At 46.9% G+C, this 19,849-nt stretch overlaps 1 protein-coding gene across 38 annotated transcripts in view; it reads right to left on the bottom strand.

Annotated features, from left to right (window-relative positions):
* Positions 1-1,025: 1,025 nt before the first annotated feature.
* Positions 1,026-19,849, bottom strand: part of GPHN (gephyrin) — a 2,801,546-nt gene continuing 2,782,722 nt past the window's right edge. For all 38 annotated transcript variants that reach the window (XM_069638674.1, XM_069638676.1, XM_069638677.1 and 35 more), the window contains one exon: positions 1,026-1,996. In XM_069638674.1, the coding sequence (XP_069494775.1) occupies positions 1,863-1,996 (134 nt within the window). In that variant the 3' untranslated portion in view covers positions 1,026-1,862. The remainder of the gene's footprint in view (positions 1,997-19,849) is intronic.

The following is a 19,849-nucleotide window of genomic DNA, read 5'->3' as shown; positions in this document are numbered from 1 at the left end:
GCAGGCCTCCCATGGCCAGGAACAATCCTGGAACCCGGAAAAGGTGGTAACCTTCCAGTTGCAAGAACACGTAAAGAAACACTTACTACTGAACTCTCATCAGTCTGGTTTCTGACCCAGACACGGAACAGAGATGGCCCCCGCGGTCTGGCACGAGTTACGACGACTGTCAGACAGTGCCAAATCATCCTTTCTGGTGATGCTGGACTAATCGACGGCATTTGATACAGTGGACCACAGTATCCGAATTTCACGCTTGAAGACGGTAGGGAGAGTCTCAGAGCACGCCCTTAGTTGGTTTAACTCATTTTTGTCGAACCGCTGTCACAAGTGAAATTTTGTGGGTTTTTATCGGATACTCTTCCTCAGAAATGCAGCATCACTCAAGGCTTCTCACTTTTGCAGCTCTTGTTCGATCTCTATATGCAACCACTAATGAGTATCCTTCGGTAAAAGGATGTAGTGCATAAAATGGCTTGTATTAAATGGCTTGAAAGGCGTTGCTTTCATATGGTTGCTTCGATTATATGAACACTAAATCACCTCCTCTGACTGACATGCATTAAGAGGCATGCATTAACTGTAATGGCTTGCACATAACGGCTTGCAGAAAGAGGTTTAATGTGGTTTGTCTGCATACAGTCTTATGTTAAGAGTAACATGCATTTACTGTTGTGCACAGAGTGGGTGCAGTGCCTGTAATGGTCTGTACTGAGTGGCTCTCATAAGATGGCCGATGTTCTCTGCTTGCATATAATAGCTTGTGTATTAAGAGGCTTCAGTGTATTATACAGATGTGCTTATGTTGAATTATTTGCCTTAAATGATTTGTATTAAAGACCCAGCCTTCAACAGTTTGTGTTAACCTATTCCATTGAACATGTGGAGTGGGGTATGCTGAGTGACACCCTGTTTTGTGAGGTATATTTTAGTGATGTGTACTGAATAATTTGTGAAATCTCTTTGGAGTCACCATGCAATCCGTAAACATGAATGGTTCCAAAACAATGCTCACACGCGCAGTATTTTTTAAATAATGATCAAGGTTTTTTTTTTAATTCATTTTTGTTTCAATATTACAGAAAATGTTATGGTACAGAATTGTTCAATATTTTCTTTCCTTTAATAATTTCCACATGAATGCTGGTACACTAGTATCTGTACAAGATCAGTCTTTGATTTTTTTTTTTTCTGTACATTTTTTAAATGTATTGGTTAAAAAGGCTGTCAGCACTTAAGGAAGCAATTGTTCTCTTGTCTGTTCAAATAAAAGGTATCCAGTTACTGCCCAAGAGTACTGAGATGGGTGGCCGCCAAGAAGCCATCCACAAACTTGGCAGCTAGGTGGCGTCCGGCTCGCCAAGCCCATGGGCAGTCACTCCGCTTTTGGCACTGTGCACATAAACACAAGATACAGGATCAGGAACAAGCAAAGCTCTTCTGTGAAGCGGGTATGAAGCATACTAATAAGGCTAGCAGCAGTGTCATCTACGCTAGTATAAAGGAAGCAGACAGCCTTATTAAGAGCATAGTATCCGTATTTCAAAGATGAGAAAACACAAGTTCTGCAGGCACCTACTGCGGTCTACTAAAAGCTACTGCTATAAGATCTAGCATTGAACACACAAAGCGATTGCAATGAATGAAAAAGTTGCCTTGGGTTGATAGAATCAGAATAGAATATTTATAAGAGTTTTTCTTTAAAAGGTTTTTTTTAAATCCATTTTTGAAATTGGTTCAAGATGTAGACTATACTGTTCAACTTTATCCAAATCATAAAAACTAGCTGTGCCGTTGCATATTACAGGATACAGTCAATGATATGTGGACATGCATCAAAAGCTCCTCTGCGGCTGCGGACATCATAGCCGGCCGATGACCATGACGTCCACCACCTCGCCCTTGTGAAGCTCCACATACTGCTCGGTCTTTGGAGGTAGCATCAACAGTCCGTTGGCACTGCGCATACTCATCAGACGACTGCTCACCTGATTTCCTGTCAGTGCACAAAGAGAGAAGAATTCAGTCAACTGATACAAGTGATTGGAAACTTTCACTCATGATTGACAAGTGTCCAGACACCTAGAAGGCTTTCACATGTTTACCATCTCGACATCATATATTTTTCTATACTTCCAATTGATTCGACTGACATGGGCAATGTTCCCTAAATCATGAAAAATTGACAGAAGTAAGCACTACTTTAAAATTAGCCAAATCATTTTTCCCACATTCTCTATACATGTCACACATCCGCTGGCTAAAGTAATTCCACAATACGTTGTCGTTTTTCAAACGTACGTGGACTACTACAGTCCTGAGAAGCTGGGAAATACAGAAGAGTTCCCCACACACATTTTAAAAAGGTGATCCACATCCAGAAGTTAGGAAACCTCATTGCTATGGTTGCAATCTTCTGGTTAATACAATGAGGACCCTTGCAGTTAACCTTGGCCCCAATATAGCCACAAGCAAACATAACACTAATAAATAGCCACCTTCTAATACGTTTACATGGTAGTCAGGTGATGTTCTACATGAAATCTGCTAGTCTGTATATTTGCTGCAGCTAAAGCGCTCCATGCTAATTCTGGCTATGTGCACTCTAATAGCCATCTCCTACATAGGATGAAAAGCATGGACACAGTTTTAATTCTGAGTTCTCAATTGGGTACGAAAGCCAATTCACTTAGCATTGTTGACAGAAAGCAGCTGATGCATTTGGCACATGTCACACCATTTTGAAATGTGTACAGTAACGCATGTAGACTTTTCTTTTATGCTAGTGTTTGGAAAATGACATTCTCCTTGTTTTGAACCAGAGAACTGTACCAAAGAGCAGATTTTATAGAAGCACCTTATGAACCAAATTGGAATCAAACAGCTTTATGTTCATGTAATGCACTAAATAAATATGCAAGCATCAATGTACTCAATTGTTATGAATGTAAAAGCACTGGGTTTATTGATGTGGTCTGGAAGGCAAGGGTAGGTTGACAATAATCATTAAATTATAAATGACTCACTCTAGTGACTAACATACACTTAATCCTTAGTCCCTTTTCCTCCATACTGCATGGGCGTCCCTTCCAAGGGACGGCAGACAGAACCTTTTTCACCAGAAAAAACATTTTCCCCTTTAAATTTAGAGGCGTGCAGGGGTGCGGCCCTGGGAGCATGCGCTGCCCTGACCCAGCCCTCCGGCGCCACACCTCAGTCCCCATAGAAGCGTTGACAATATATTTAACATTGCCTAATGACAGCAGTTTTATTAGGGGGGAGGATGGTGGGACGTATAGAGGAAAGGGGACTAGGGACTAAGAGTACGTTAGTCACTACGGCGAGTAACTTCTACTCTTACGTCCCGTCCCCTTTGCCCCATACTGCATAGGCGATTACAACTGAGTGTAGCCCCAGGGTGGAGAGGTGACCCTCCTTAAGCAAACAGGTTTCTAAGAACCCCCTGTCCGAAAGCCACGTCCGCTCTAGAACAGGCATCCAAACAGTAGTGCTTGCAGAAAGCCGAAGGGGTGGCCCATTTTGCCGCCCTGCTTATGACTTGCCAGGGGACATGCCGCTGGAAAGCAATAGCTGTTGCCTTGGCTCTGACCGCGTGGGCATGCCTGTTGGCTGGCAGTGGCTTCTGCTGTCCCTCGAAGGCTTCTTTGATGGCCGAGACAATCCAACGGGCTATGGAGGCCCGATACCCCGGTTTTGATCCTCCGAAGGTGATGAGAGCATCCAACTTGCGGAAGCCCTTGGTCCTGTCCAGGTAGAATTTCAGGGCATGCCTGACATTAAGGCAGTGCAGAAATCTCTGTGCCTCGTCTTTGTGCTCAGCAAAAAATGTGGGCAACACAATTTCTTCGTTTAGATGGAATGCGGATGGCACCTTTGGTAGGAATGCTGGGTGCGTCCGTAGGACTACCTTGTCCTTGTGAAACGTAGTGTATGGCTCCGAGGCGACCTGGATTTCGCTGATTCTGCAAGCCGAGGCGAGGCAGACTAACAAGGCCGCCTTAATGGTGACCAGCCTGATGTCCGCTGACGCCATAGGTTTCGAATGGTTTGTGCGCCGGGGCACCCAAGACTATGTTGAGGTCCCACACGGGGTGCAGCCTCTTGATGGGCGGGTAAAGCCTGGCGAGACCTATCAAATGTCTCTTGACAATTGGGTTGGAAGAGGAAAAGCTCTCCTCCTCCGAGTTTCTGTATGCCCCGATGGCTGCAAGGTAAGTGCGGCAGGTGTCCACCTGCACGCCTGAGTGGGCGAGATGCGCCGAGAAGGAGAGCACGTCGCCCAGAGTACATGCCAGGGGGTCAATTTCCTTGGAGACTGCCCAGTGGCAGAACCTGGTCCATTTACTCTTATACTGGGCCCTGGTAGCCTTGCTCCTTGCGCCCTGTATGATTTCCAGATTATCTTGGGAGAGGCTGAGGTGCCTTAGCATCACCTGCTCAGGAACCATGCTGTGAGGGCTAGCTTCTGTCACGGGGGCGATGACCCTGCCTCCTGCTGCGCCAGAAGATGTGCTGGGCCCGCCGGGAGGTGAATCGGAGGCATCTCCAAGAGGCTGAGCAGTTCAGAGAACCATGGCCTAGCTGGCCACCATGGAGCTATTAGAATGATGTTGAGCTGGTGAGACTCCTTGATATTGCAAACCACTCTGTGAATCAGCGGAGTGGGCGGGAAGGCGAAATCTGTCATGCCGTGAATCCGAAATGCGTCACCCGGGGAGCTGGGGACCTGTCCCTGCCAGGATGCGAACTGAGGGCACTTGTTGTTGTGCCAGGTGGCAAAGAGATCCACCTGGGGGCAACTCGATCTGCTGAAGATGTCCTGAGTAACGAGGTTGTTTAACTGCCACTCCTAGTTGTCCGCTCCCAACCTGAGCCTGTCGGTCTCCAGGCTGGCTTCCCCCGGAAGGTGGACTGCCGTGAGGGAGATGACGTTTCCAGGGCCCACTCCCACATGCTGATGGCCAGCCTGCACAGTGTAGGGGATCTGGTGCCTCCGTGCTTGTTGACATAGTACATGCTGGTGGAGTTGTCTGTCTGGAAGAGGACAACTTTGCCCCTGATAAGTGGGAGGAATGCTCTGAGCGCTAGCCAGATGGCGTTCAGCTCCAACCAATTGATGTGCTACTCCTGCTTGTGTCAGGTCCAGGTGCTGTGGACCGAGAGATCGTCCAGAGTGGTTCCCCATCCCTCGCGGGAGGAGTCTGTGGTGATGGTGACCTGCGGGGTAGGAGGCCGGAAGGGTTTGCCCGTCCATAGGTTGCCATCCATGGACCACCATGTGAGGGCCTGGTGGGGAGATGGAGGAACGTTGAACATCACGGATTGAGAGCCCCGCTCCTGGTTCCATGATGCCATGAAGTGTAGCTGTATCCCCCTAATCCCGAGTCTCGTGTGGGGGACGGCTAATAGGACCGCTGCCAAGAGACCCAGGAGGTGCTGGTACCACCAGGCCGAGGTGACCTTGCTGCTGAGGAAGTGAGTACTGGCCATCTTGATGGCTGTGACCTTGCCCTCCGAAGGGAACACACTCTCAGAGCACGTGTCCCAGATGAGGCCCAAGAATGTCAGATTCTGCGTGGGTTGCAGCTGTGACTTCTTGAGATTGAGCGAAGAGCCCAGATCGTGCAGTGTGTTCTTAAGAGCCTAGGAAGTGTGGTGAACTGCTTCCGGCGATGTAGCCCTGACAAGCCAGTCGTCGAGGAATGGGTAGATGTGGAGGCCATGAGCCCTATATTCGCTCCCAGACGTTCGGGTTAAATTTAAGTTGCACGGAGCCAGGCTGTTCTTCTCATCACAGAGGAGTGTGACTGAGGATGGGTTGATAGCAAGGGTGTATCCCCTCCATTTGCCTGTACTTGGCGTCCAGGCGTCGACTGACCAGCTGGAGAGAGTGGGGCTTGAGCCAACCCTTCTTGGCCAGGGCGACTACATCGGTCTGCAGTGGAATTCCAGTTTTAGCTGAGGGGCGTCGCGTGAGGACTTCTGCGAGGACCCCCTCTGCTGGTTGCTCGACCTCGGGTTGAGGAAGGCCCAGGTACTCAGCCAACCCTGCAAGACGTTCATGGAAGGCCTTGGCTGATGATGGCGTGTTGGGGTCCTCCTCATCGTCCGTGTCCGCCTGGGGGTCAGAAGGATCCTGCACCGGTGAAGGAGTGGCGGGAGCCAGAGGCTGGGGTACTGGGACCGGTGCCAGAGGCTGTGGTGGAGGCTGGTACGGGACCACCTGAGTAATAGGTTGGGGGACCAGAGCCGGTGGCAAAGGCTGCGCCGGGGCTGATGGAGGAGCCTGGGGTGCTGGAAGGATTGGCTGGAGCACCTCTCCGATGGCATCCCTGAGGATCACCCCCATCCGAGGGGACTTCATGAGTCCGAGGAATCTCTCCAAGAACCTGTCCTCATAGGCTGGAGGGGCGGTAGGGGATATAGACGGAGTAGCGGGGGGCTGCTGGAGGCGCTGCAAACCCTGCCCATATGGACGTAGCAGGAACCTGCCCTGCGCAAAAGAGGGATAGGCTGTAGGCCACATACCTGGTTGACACCAGTCCCACCTTGACACTCGTTCTTCACCGAATTCCAGTTCCTGGTGCGGCGTCGGACGGGTCCTGATGTCTGGCACAGCGGCCATCTTGTCGAGCTGCATTTCACGTGTCTGCGTCGTGTTGCTCAGCTCACTGGGCCCAGCATCCTCCAGGACTCTTGAGTGTGGATCATTAGGCCTACTCTGCTCCTCAGGCCGAGGCCTGGTAGACTAACACCCTCAGCCCGGGGGCCGGTAGAGCTGCGTTTAGGCACCCCTTCGGCCATATTGTCGGTACTAGGGCATAGCCCTTCAGGTGAAGACCCGGTATAAGAACCTTCCAGTCCCTCAACACTGTCACTGAGAGGATCCGAGGATCCCTCGACCCGTAGGCCGGTAGCCGTGGAGGCCTCGGTGCATGTGCTGGTAGTAGAACCTGGGCGGTCCTTCCCGTGCAGGCGAGTCCTTGGGAAGGAGTCTCCCTTGCGGAGTGCGATGGAGAACAGAGGCGCTACCTTGGGCCTGGAACGATGTTTGACGAAGTCCTTCAGGACCTCTGGAGTCAATTTTTGGAAGAGCTCCCTCCACCTGGCCAGCCTGTTCTTCAGAGACCTCGATGACAGGGCGTTGCACGCTGTACAAGCTTGCCAACCGTGGTCTAGGCCAAGGCGACGTAGGCAGAGGGTGTGGGGGTCTGAAGTTGGGAGGAGCCCGTCGCAGGATGGACACCTGCTGAACCCTGTGGAAGTCGACATGCGCCGGGGAGGAGCATGACGCCTGAAGACCGAGTACTTGTATGATAAAAAGACAGAAGCAGTATCTGCGTGTGGAATTACATGGCCGAAGCCAAACCCAGGAGCACTGGTGAATTCGGCCCGTTCCCGTCGATGCGGAAAAGGGGACTGAGGTGTGGTGCCAGAGGGTGGGGTCAGGGCAGCGCATGCTCCCAGGGCCGCACCCCTGCGCGCTTCTAAATTTAAAGGGAAGAAGGTTTTTTATGGTGAAAAAGGTTCTGTCTCCCGTCCTTTGGAAGGGACGCCCATGCAGTATGGAGGAAAGGGGACGGGACGTAAGAGTACATAGATGTGTATTTGTTGTCTGCAACATATGAGGTTGTTCTAGAAGGCCCTGTATTCTGGACCTGGCAAACGTACATGGGTAAGCCATACCACTACAATAACTCTGAACCAGTGTTGCATGGCCCCTTCTGCTACTTGATAGGTGTTTTATCTTTTTTTGCAAAGTTCTCCTTCCAATTTCCTGAGCATCAGTATCTCTAATAGACATCAAAAAGAAAATTAGAAGAAAAGTGTGTCCAAAACTGGCATGCCAAACTGAATCAATCATGGTTTCAAAGCACAAGCACTTCCAAACCGTGTGGTGAGATAATGAGATTGAAGCATCCTTAAAACAGAACATACTGGTTCAATGCTCTATGGACACATTCATGGGTGCACTCAACATCCATTGCACTTTTCCAACAAAAAACAAAAAAAAAAGTTGGCACTAAAAAAGGAAGGCAGTGATTGACTAGTTCCAAAAGTTGGTAAATTGAACCAGACAGCTCTTAAACCCACTATCAAACCACATCCCAAATGTATACAACCAGTTTCTGCAGAATACAAGGTCGCCAGCTGGATGGGATCTAATCGAGAAACATTTCTCAGTCTTTAATTTCATTTCTGAGATGAAATAGAACAAACACAGAAACACACAAAAGAAATGAAAAACAAAGCAATGTAGCCAAAATAAAACTCTTATTTACAGTCCTCAACTTGTGCAGTTGTAAAAAGCCACTGGTGGGTGACAATGGTCTCTTGGCAAGTAAGCATGGTCTTCTGTGTGCAAGTGGAGTATGAAGGCGGCGGGTGAATTCTTATGCCCAGCTTGCAACTTGAAACTTGTACCCATGATATTTGCATCACAAAAAAAGATGCCAATTTAGTGAACAAAAAAGGGGCATTACATTTTAAAACTGCTCAGCTATGCACCAAATTAAACACAGCTTTAAAGCAGCTAATGTGGGAAGGTACCACCGTGTTAACTATGGACTCGCCATGGCATCTCCTGAGAAATAAATGTTGTCAAACAAAGATAAGATGTAGGTGTTTATTTACACTTGAGTAGGAAATCATAGATCATCATAATGGTTGTAAATGTAAATACTGTAGTGTCAAAAGTCTGTCCCTAAAGTGAGGATTCGAGCAAAGAGGCTTCTAATCAAAAATGTTTCCCCCTCTTTCGCCAAGATGGTTTATTGCTGAAGCTTCCAATGTTTCAAAAGTACAATAAAAATAACCAAATCCTAAAGCTTAACTGAAATATCTCAACAGTCCAAAGTAGAGTTTTCCTCCGGGTCTCTCCTTGTCCATCTCTGGCCAACGCTTCGGATGTTTCTTTGGTCAATGCCTAAATGCCTTCTTCTCTGATCTTGGCTTTGACTTGTTTCTGGGCCAGGGCTTCTTTTGATGGTCTAGGTATCTTCTAGACATGGGTTTTTCAGATTCTCGTTATGTCTCTTCCAGACCTGAATGTTTTTGTTTGCATTCTTCTGGTGTTCACCTTTCCACAGCACCACCGCCCCACATCCCAGACTCAGGATAAGGCATGAGGTGACCCGATGTCCTTGTGCAATGCAGGCGTAGCATAGTTTTTTAAAATCACATTCTGGCAATATTTGATGAGGCAGGCCCTGGTTTTGATCAATCTTGGTGTAAAAACAACATCCCCAGGATATCGGTCCACGTGGATCCTGAATGATTGCTTTGCGTTTACTGGTGTGGTGGAATTTTTGTCTTCCATAGTAGATTTGCAGCGGCTTTTCTTGTGGATCGCTGTATTAGTCTGCAGCCCTAAAATGGGGCAAAATTCCACCCCTGGATCTGGCCTGTTTTTGGGGAATGAATTTGTCATGACCCATCTCCTACGCTTATTAATTTCTCTGCCATCTTTCGTCCACCCTGCACTTCATCCTCTATGTCTGGACTGAAACTCCAGTTTTCCCAATCCACATCCTTCCGACCCGGTCGATGAGTCATCTTCAAAACAGTCCAGTTTTTCCTCAGTTGACTTGATCCTCTGGTTCATTGATGACCAGTCTACTACTTCTTGCGAACCCCATTGCTCAGTGTCAGTTTATGCACTACTCTGCTATGTCCGATTGGTCTTCGGTCTGGTTCCTGGGCGTTTTTGGTACCTTATCTTCGATGGGAAAAAAACAACACAAAATAATTGGTCTGTAGTTGGAGTTTGTGGGCCAACTGCCTAAACCAGAACTTTTGCATCCCACTTCAGACGCCACAATGTGACGAGGTACCTCTCTGCCGACTCACCAGGTTGTTGCCTGCGCTATCAGAAATGGAGGCAGACAACGCAAGGGAACAGGTAAAAAGGTGAAGGTAAACATAATGCCAGGATACTTGTAAAACTAAAAACTATAAGTGTCAAGATAAGTAAACTAAAAAAAAGGGTGGAGTAATGCTTCAACAAATCTGTCCCTAAAGTGAGGATTCAGGCCAAGGGGTTTTCAATCAAAATGGCCAAAAGAAGGCAGCTTTCCCTCTTTCTCCAAAGTTTTTCCCCTCTGCAATGTCCAGTGTTCCAAAAGTACAGCAAAATCATGAATTGTAAAAACCATATCCTAATGCTTAAAAAAATGTCCAGTGTACAATCAGTTATTTTACACAAGTCTCTCAAAGAGGTAATTTCCTCTCCTTCTCTTGTACTTGTATGAGTGGGAGGCCTTCTCCTCCGGTCTTTCCCATGAATAGCTCTCTGCCGCAGTTCCACAGCTCTCGAGCAGAGGTGTTTTGGTGGTCTGTCAGACCTTTGTCTCGTTTGTAGGAAGGTCTCACTGGCCCTGGTGGGGCTTAATGGAAAAGTAGGCGCTACTCTTAGCTGTCCCCTTCTTTGTACTGTGTTGCTTTCCTTTTTTCCCCTTTATCGGCTTCCTGTCCCCCGACGTAGTGCTGCTGTCTCGAACCTCCTCCTACGTCTACACTCTCCCCTGGACCGATGCAGTCTTCACAAACCTCCCTATTCTTATCTCGGTTTCTCACTCCTGTTCCCTAAAGGTAGGGTGGTATCCCCTGTCAAGTTTTTCCCCATCCCCCAACAGTTCTTACTTTTCTGATCATTGACTTCCTTAGGATTCCCTCATTAACCTTGGCTTTCGTAAGACTCACAACAGAACCCCCTCCTGGACCTTCGCTATTTCAAAACTCCCCACAGGTCCACCCTGCACCTTCGCTCTCAACCGGTCTGTTATGGATGTTGACTATATCATTGTTCTCTCATCCTCACTCTATAGATTTTAAAACGTATTTCTCTACCATATTCACCTTTACTTCCATAGTGGTACCCCCGTCTTCCTCTCAAAACTAGTACCCCACTTGCTCTCTTCCCATACAACCTTTTCCTCTTTTGTAAAACACTTCTGGTCTGCTTCCCGTCTTCCCAGAAAGTACCTCCTCAGAGTCTCTTTCAAGGTTGACAAAAATCTCACTCTGCTCCCAAGCAATCTCCTCTGTTAACTGCAAGACTTCCTTCTCTACTGCTCTCCCAATTTCTTTGCGGGTAGTACCTCTTGATTCTCCCTACCGGCTGGTACCATTCCCCTTTATTGACTGTTTTTCTTTGAACTAAACCCAATTTCTCTTTATCCACGCTTCTCCAATTTCAAAGTTCACCAGGACTTCTTTCAAAGTACTTCATTGTTGATCTTTCACATGTACCCTGCCTGGATGTTGATGGTCTGCTTCTCCTGACTGACCAGTCCTCCCCAGTTCGCTGCCAAGACGTCTGACTTTGGAACTCCCAAGATCTACTTCCCTACAAGCTTTTCCTGCGGGTGTCTTCCGCTGTCCAGCCTCCACGCTTGTGGTCTCTCTCACACTCCAACCTTTCTACTAGTAGACCATCTGCTTATGCTCACTGCCACCTATATGGTGACTGCTCTTCTCTTAGGTTGAGTTTCAGGGAGGTTGGCGCTGTTCGCTGATTAGACCATGTATTAGAAGTGACAGTCTAGATTGCTCAGAGAAGTGGTTTCAGAGTTGAGTAAAGAACATTCTAAGCATAATCTATGATGCTCGATCTATAAAAGTAGGGATTAGACCACATGTTCTCTAGTGAGGAGGCAATGGGCAAAGCAAAGTCACTGAATTGAATAGGTATAGCTACATTAAACTACGGGTGGTTAAGGGAGGAGACGGGTTTACGTTTCTGGGTAGGTGCAGAGGAGGAAGGGTGACTTCATTAAGATTAATTTGATGTATGGATACCAGCAGAGCGGGAATGCAAATATAGGTGTTGGAGAGGTCAGGATCCCTGTCCATACCTACCAGGATCTGCGTAATGGCAGCATAAGAATAGAAATCAATGAAAACTGAGCTAATTCGATTGGCCAAGGTGCACAAGTTAGATGAGGGGTGTTCCAATGAGCTGGTGGGAGGGGATGAACAATTTGAGGTTTTTGAAGAAGTAGTGGTGGAGAAAAATCTACCCATGCAGTCCTCTAGGGAAAGAAGCTTGCATGGTCTTGCCCCAGTAGGAGCGCACATACAGGTACAGATTACATGAGAACTACTCCATGTTCTGGTCTGTGTGCTGGGTGCATCAAATACTCTGAGTGAGCACACCAAAAGGGTGATTTGTGGGGTGTAGCAACCTAGAGGGCTTGTTTGGTTAGAATATGGATCATGGATATTATGTTCTTTTAGCCTAGGACCTTTCACTTGGTTTGAATTTCTCCTCCATTCTGACACTTAAATGAATATCTCTCTTTTCTTTGTGTTGGTCCAGAGCTCCCATTGATATTCTTCTAACCTTTCCCACAAGGAAGAGAAAGGTGTTGAACCGATGCTCGTCTGTGGAGTCTACTGTTGTATCCGCCTCATGACAGGGGCCATACATGCAGGAGTTTGACAAGAACGGGTACTTTCAGATTGGTCTATTGTTCTTTGGAAAATAAATGAAGATAGAGTTTTGTAAACAGCATGTTCACAATTTGTTCAAAGCCCAATACTATGAATCTGGAGGCAAGTGAAGAATGGAGGAGAGGACATTTGCATGAAGAAGTGAAGCAGATTTGAGAATACAAATGAAGGGCATGGTCTGCAGGTAAGCAGCCGAGTACCTGGACAAAGTTAGAGGTGCATGTAGACATAAATAGACATGATTTTTAAAAACATGTATTTGGTGGAAGGAAATAAAGAGGGTGCGTGGTGTTGCAAGCAACCTTTTAGCTGATTGCAGCAACTAGGCAAGGCTCTCCACGTAGTGGAGTACTACATGAGGAACCCTGTTCTTGTTAGTGTTTAGAGTTGCGCTTGAAGTCAAAAAGATGTTGATGTGAGGGCTACCACTAAGAGTTGATGATCCACTGAATGTTTATAGCGAGCAAGCTTGTGCACTTTTATAGCGCAGGTGTGCTGAACAAATTACCTTCCTCTGTTCATGTGCTTTCTGATGGGATAATTCTTCCTTTCACAGATTGCTTGTCTTAGAAATATACCCTGGGCGCAAGTCTGGCTCAAGAAATATTTGCCGGTATCAACTGACACACTGCAGCTCTGTGTTGGTTCAGTTTGGCACCCATGACTCTGCAGTGATATGGGTGGTGTATGCGTTATCGACTGTGCCACATGGACATAGCTCTGCACTGTTTATGCCACGCTCAATAGCATAACTGTTGCAGCTAACGAGCAATCCGTAATGAGGGATAGGTTTGGAGGCAATGAGGAATCTGCAGGAGGAGGGACTAATCCACAACAAAGATCATTACCAAAGGTATGCAATTTGTTCTTCTAATAGATTCCTTCCTACCACAGATACATCAACTTAGAAAGACTCCCAAAAAAGAACTAGAGCTCAGAGAAGATCAAGGTACCATCACCTACAGCAGTAAACTCTGGAGCACCAAACAGGTACCCTGACTTGATAAGGAGTCCAGGCACTAGTGCTTGGTGAATGTATGGAATGACACACCCCTGTAGCTGCCTGTCAAACGTCCACAACAGCGACACGCAGAAATTGCTGGCAGCCCTGGTTGAACGAGCCCCAAGCCTTGAAGGCACTAACGTGTTGTCCAGATTGCAGCATTCAGAAACAAGCCATCTGGGCATGGATTGATTCTTAACAGCTCTGTTTGGTAACAATCTTAGCAGTCCAAGCACTGGCAGGGCACACAAGAGCTAGTCATGCTTTCAGATTTCTCTCATCCGAGAGACATAGTAAATGAGATCCCACTTGGGGTTCAGACTAAGGAAGTTCCTCGGCTTAGAAGGATAAGGCGAAGGAAAGAAGACCAGAAGATGGATCTTTTGGGAAAGGTTAAAGTCTGACACAACCCTAGGAAGGAAGGATGGCCTCAACCTCTCTTTGGAGAGAAATAAGGTAAGCAAATTTGAGAGAAGGCCTGGAACTCTGTCCCCTATTGCCTGAAGTGATGGCAACCTGGAACGTCCCCTTAATGGTGAGCAACCTCAAAGGGAATTAATGAAAAGGCTAAATGAAGCCATCATTAGAAATGAAAGAGCAAGGTATAATCCCAAGAAGGAGAATCAAAATAAATAACATAGTGGAAACAGGATTACAGAGGGGATAGTAAAGAAGGAGCCCTGTTTGAGACTGAAATAGCAGGAAAGCGCCCCTTAGCAGTGCAAAGATGAAGGACATCTTGGGCCAGGGAACTCAAAAAATTCAGACCATCAGACAAATGAACAAATCCAGAATGTTCCTATGGCACCAGCCACAGAACATAAGTCACCTATAGGCATAAATCGACTGTCCTGGCCAAAAGGATCACATCTAGAGCCTCCTCAGCCTGTACCGCTCTCAGGGTCATCACTTCACCAAAATGCGAGGGGTGGTGACATCCCATACTAAATGACATCACAGGAAGTGACAACATATGATCTTTGACCCTGACAATGTTACAAATTTTGATGTTGTACAACCTTTGGCCCTGGTGAAATGGCAGGAAATTAATTCACAAAAGTAAAAAATAAAATATACAATACGTGTATTATTAATATAATTACAAACAGTACTAAACTTGATAAAAAGCTATTTTAGTTTTCAACCGTATGTTAACTACTGTGCTGCCTCAATTTGTAACGTATGCAGTCATGATATACTGAGGGCACACACAGCAGAACCATGTTGCTCCCTTGGGGCCTAATTTATTTTAGTTACTATGCCTCTTGGCATAGTTTTTCTACACGTGCCGCTCTTCCTCCAGTCATGTGACTAACTTCAGTCTTTTTGTGTGTCCGATCACGAGACGGCACAGCGGGCACGCCGAAGACGCTCAAAAGGCAAGCCCGTCTGTGCTTGTCTGACGCAGCCGGCACGGAGGGCAGGTTTGCCTTCCCCTGGATGGATTCAGTGGTACCTGGTCTTATGACCACTCTCGTTGCCAACTCCTCCCACTTGCTCCTCCGGGCATGTTGCTGCCCAAGGACTAGAAAGCCACAGGTAACATGAAACCTTCCCTTTTCTCTCTACATGCTCCTTTTAAAGGCACGTTACTAAATGCTCGCTCTCTAGTGGCCCACGCAACTCATTGTTACGACCTACTTAATGATTTTATGCCCAATTTTGTCTGCATCACTGACACTTGGTGGGGGAATCCTGCAGCCCTGCCCTTGTGCAATCACTGCCTCCCGGTTTTTAAATTTTGCACTGTAATCGCCCTCCCCAAAGTCTGGGGTGGTGTTTGTTATTTTTAATTCTCAATACACTGGCACCCTCTCTTTGCCATTAACTGCCAGATAAAAATGGAGGCGATGTTGGTGCGTCTCTCTATTTCGACTACCCAGTGCATTCACTTAATGATTTGTTTACCAACCTCCCGTTAATGACCCCTTGTTTGCTGCTGCTTTCTTAGACTTTGTTGCTGATATTCAATCCAGGCATACCCACTTTTTTATTTTGGGAGATTTTAATTATTTAATTTATATATATTTTCATTATAGAGCCAATGATCACAGTGATCTTAAAGTGTTGAATTTACAGGCATCTACGCAGGAAATTGCTCTTCCTCAACTTGTGTCTGGTGCTACAGACAGACATGGGAATACTCTTGACCTCAGTTTTGCCCCCACGATTGAGGACAGGGTGTTTCCAGCTTTTTCTGTGGACTGACCACTTTACTGTCCCCTTTTGTTGGGACATTAGGATTTGCAAGCCGACATCGCACTCATCTATTTTTTTACAAAGGGGCTGGCGTTCTGTCCAAACTGATAACATTGATGCTCACATCTGTAATCACTATTCCGAAACCTCTCCTGTTGATCTCGAAGTACTGTCTGATACTTTTGTGGCAGTAGCTGATCAGCTTGCCCCTCTTAAACGGCTGAGGTGCTCAGGTCACCCTTTGCAACATTGGTTTACTGAGGACCTTCACGCTCTCTTCGGCTGCAACGCAGACAGTTTGAACGAAAATGGAGATCATCTTACAGCTCTGCAGCGAAAGTGGCTTACTCCCAGTCTTCGCTTTTGTACCATCGTGCCAGTATTAATGCAAAACAGTCCTTCCATGCTTCTCTGATTGAGACTTCTCTCAGTCGTTCTAGAGAACTATTTAAGGTTGTCCGTGTCCTCGCTTCCCTTGCCCCGGTCTCTGCCCCTGCATTGCAAGATCTGTGTAACTCATTATCCTCTTTTTTTGAGGATAACATTATTATTATTAGGGCTGGTATCAATGCTAGGCCTGTGTGTGTGGTGATCCTTTACTCGTCGCTTGTTCTTGCTCCTATTGTAACCTTGTGGTCTGTCTGCCCTACTTTTTCCCTTCGAATGTTAGGATTATGAAGTCCTCTTCCCCCTGGACCCAATCCCTCTCAGTATTATTAAGACTATTGCTCCTCATCTTATCTCACTTTTGACCAAAGCGGTCAACTTTTCTTTCTCTTCAGGGGTGATCCCAGCTTCTCTTAAACATGCCACACAACTCACCTGCTGAAAAAACCTTCGTTGGACCCACTGGTACCTGCCAATAATTGACCCATTTCCCTTCTTCCTATTGCCATAAAGCTTCTGGAATCACTAGTCTGCCCTTTGCTTGAAGACTTGTCTTTCTTTCACTGTTCTCAATCTGGTTTTCGTTCAGGACGTGGCACAGAGTGTGTCCTGGTCTCGGATGCAGACCTCAGACAAGGGCGGCGTCAGTGTATTACTATTGCTTGATCTGTCTGTTGCCTTTGATGCTATCGATCATGGGGTCTTGCTGGATCCTCTCACGGGGGCTGGCCTCTTGGGCACCCTCTTGACTTGGTTTACTTCATTTCTCACCAGCCGCTGCCAAACGCTTTCTCTTCCTTCTTTTTCTTCTCTGGCGACGGATCTCACTTGTGGTGTTCCGCAAGGATCTGCCATTTCCCCGGTCTTATTTAATGTTTACATTCAACCTCTGACCAAACTGATCTTCTCCCATGGCTTCCTTTGTTATTACTATGCAGATGACAAGCAGATCCTGGTTAGCCTCGACTTGTCCATCGCAGAGTCGGCGGCCAGCTTTTGTGTGTGTCTTGACGCCGTGGGGGACTGGATGCAGAATAATTGGCTCAAGTTGAACCAAGAGAAGACCGAGGTGTTGGTGGTAGGCCCTCCCACGGCTTCCTCTTTCTGCACCACAAACATTTGTGCTTCTTCTGGCACCTTCCTCACACCTGTTCATTCTGTTAAAGACATTGGGGTTAAGCTCTCTGCCTCCCTTTCTATGGAGCCCCAGGTCAGCATTGTTTGCCAACGGGGCCATTTTCAACTTAAATGTCTCCGCTGAGATCTTCCTTTCATCCCGGCCCACCTCTATGCTCCGTGTTTCCTGCAATTGTCTCTTCTTCTATTGAGTGCTGCAATGATTTGTTTCTGGCCCAACCTGCCTATCTGTTAGTCCTCCAGAATTCTGCTGCGTGGTTGGCAAAATCTTCCCCTCGCTATTCTCACATTTCCCCAGTTCTGGTCAAATTGCATTGGCTCCCAGTGTGTAATCGCATCCATTTTAAATCTCTGTGCCTGGTCCATCTGGCCTTCTATGGCCTAGGTGCAGACCACCTGCAGGCCAAGTTCCGGCCCAATACCCAAGGTCGTGCTTTACGCTCAGCCGAGGCCTGTTTAGTATGCATTCCTGTTGTGAAATACAGTCCTATTGGGACCGTTCCTTCTCTGTGGCTACAGCGGGCCTTTGGAATGCCCTTCCTTGTGCTCTCAGGATGATGGCTGCCCATCTGGCCTTCCGTAAGGCCTTGAAAACCTCTCTTTTTAAATATGACAATAAGATGTTTCCACTAGTAGCGCCAAGATGCCTTTGGGCGAATGTTGCGCTGTATTAATGGCATTCAAATCAAATCATAGCCAGGATCACTGATTTTGTATTCCAGTACAGCCTCATATGGCCAGTTACTGCCATCTTATGTCTGTTAAACCCTTATATGCCTGGTGTAGTCAGAATATGCTCAATACGGACCACAGTCAAAGTAGAATCTTACGTCCGGTTAAACCAGATATGCTAGATAGATGATTTAACTTGTCTTTTACAGTACAAACTGAACTGAATCACTTCAATGCAATCTCAATTTGAGATGTTAAGGAGTGAATATTAGGCCCTATGAAGTAAAGTGTTGTACCCAGGATCACACATTTCCTTGTCTCCACTGTGCCCATTAGAGCAAATAGCCTACCATCCCATCTTTAGTTTTATACCAACACATTAACATTTCTGCATGGTGTTTTTTTCATGCGCAAGGTCAGTTGCTCATTTTTAAAGGGGAGATTAGAAGCACTAACCACATACTAAGTCAATCTGAAAATATAAACAGAATCTTGATAAAATCCTATTGGGTAACAAGTACGATTTATTGTAATTAGGGAGGAACAGCATCAAGCACTTAATTCACTAAGCTATCTCCTTCCCTTTTTACATGCTGCATGGCAAGAAACATTCCTAAATGTATAAAAGTATGTAGAGAGAAGTGTCACACAAGTCATAAAACATAGGCAAGCAGCACACCTGATGTTGTTCCGCGTGTGCACACACACACACAACCACCCGCCCCTCTTTACACAAATAATTCTAAAGATTCCTTGACAAGCACTATTGAAAACCTAAGTAATTTATTTCTGACAATCAGTGTTTTTTCACTGAGCAAATCTGAGATCTAAATGTAAGGGCCAATTGATCTGGGGTCACAGAGACAGTGCTAGGAGTACCAATTAGATTAACAGGGGTAGCCCTAACTACACCTACCGGATGTCCATGCCTGCTTCTTATACTTCTGCCCCTGAGCAACAAAGCATGAAGGCTTCAACTGTTCAGGCTTGGATGGAGCATTCAGATTTCCTACTGGGACAGCAGGTTGGCTCTTTCCAGGTGGTGTCCGGGGATGGGGGGGGGCGGGGGGGATCCGAGGGGAGGGTCGATGTATATGTTGAGAACTCCTGGGTACCAACTTCTCCAGGCCTATTTCCGAGCAATCAAAACGAGGGTGCACCTGAACCTCTTCTGTCTTCAGAGCACCACTGGGATGGCCGGATTCAGAGGGTACCAATAAGAGAAGATTGAAGTTCCATTCTCCAATCAAAGGATCCCACAGAGGCCCTTTGGAGAAAGTTTCCGGGAGCAGAACAACTGGTTGACATTGGAGGCAAAGAGTTTTCCAAGACGGGTTTTCCAAGAGGTCAAGATCTCATCGAGAACTCCCTGACACAGTCATCACTAGTGCGAAACCGACAAATGCCTACTCAGGATGTCTGCAAAAATTTTCTCAGTCCTGGTCAGATGCGCAACCCACAAAGGGACATTGTTCTCTAAATCCCCAAACCAGTGACACCAACACCTCTCTGGTTGAGGTAATGCACGGCCATCATGGTGTTTGTCAGAATTTGGACAAACCTGTCCTGCAAGGACAGCAGAAAAGCCACCAGAGACAGTCTGATGGCCTGCAGGACAATGGGGTTGAAATGCTCCCTCACCCGCACCCTGGATCCTGGCCTAATCACTGTCAGATTGTCAATGAGGACTCCAGCCCTTCAAAGAAGAGTCCATGACTACTGGAATGCAGCTAGGGTCACTGAAAAAGCTCTGCTGAGAGCAAGATGTCTGTGATACCACCACAGGAGGTTCTGTGACAATATGCAAGACCAGTTAAAGGTATGTTACGCTGTGACTGCTCTCAGTTCATGGGCAATGTTAACAGCAATTGGCATGATCTCATATGGAACCAGGTCTCTTGCAATGGAAAGATGCAAAACAGGAGACCCAAAAGGCTGAGAAAAGCATTGGCGAGGACCTGGCTTCGAGAAGCAATG

Source organism: Ambystoma mexicanum, chromosome 14, assembly GCF_040938575.1.
Source record: "Ambystoma mexicanum isolate Mex_15411 chromosome 14, UKY_AmexF1_1, whole genome shotgun sequence".
Lineage (NCBI taxonomy): Eukaryota > Metazoa > Chordata > Amphibia > Caudata > Ambystomatidae > Ambystoma > Ambystoma mexicanum.
The sequence above is the reverse complement of the archived record's forward strand: the minus strand, read 5'-3'. Positions and strand labels throughout refer to the sequence as shown.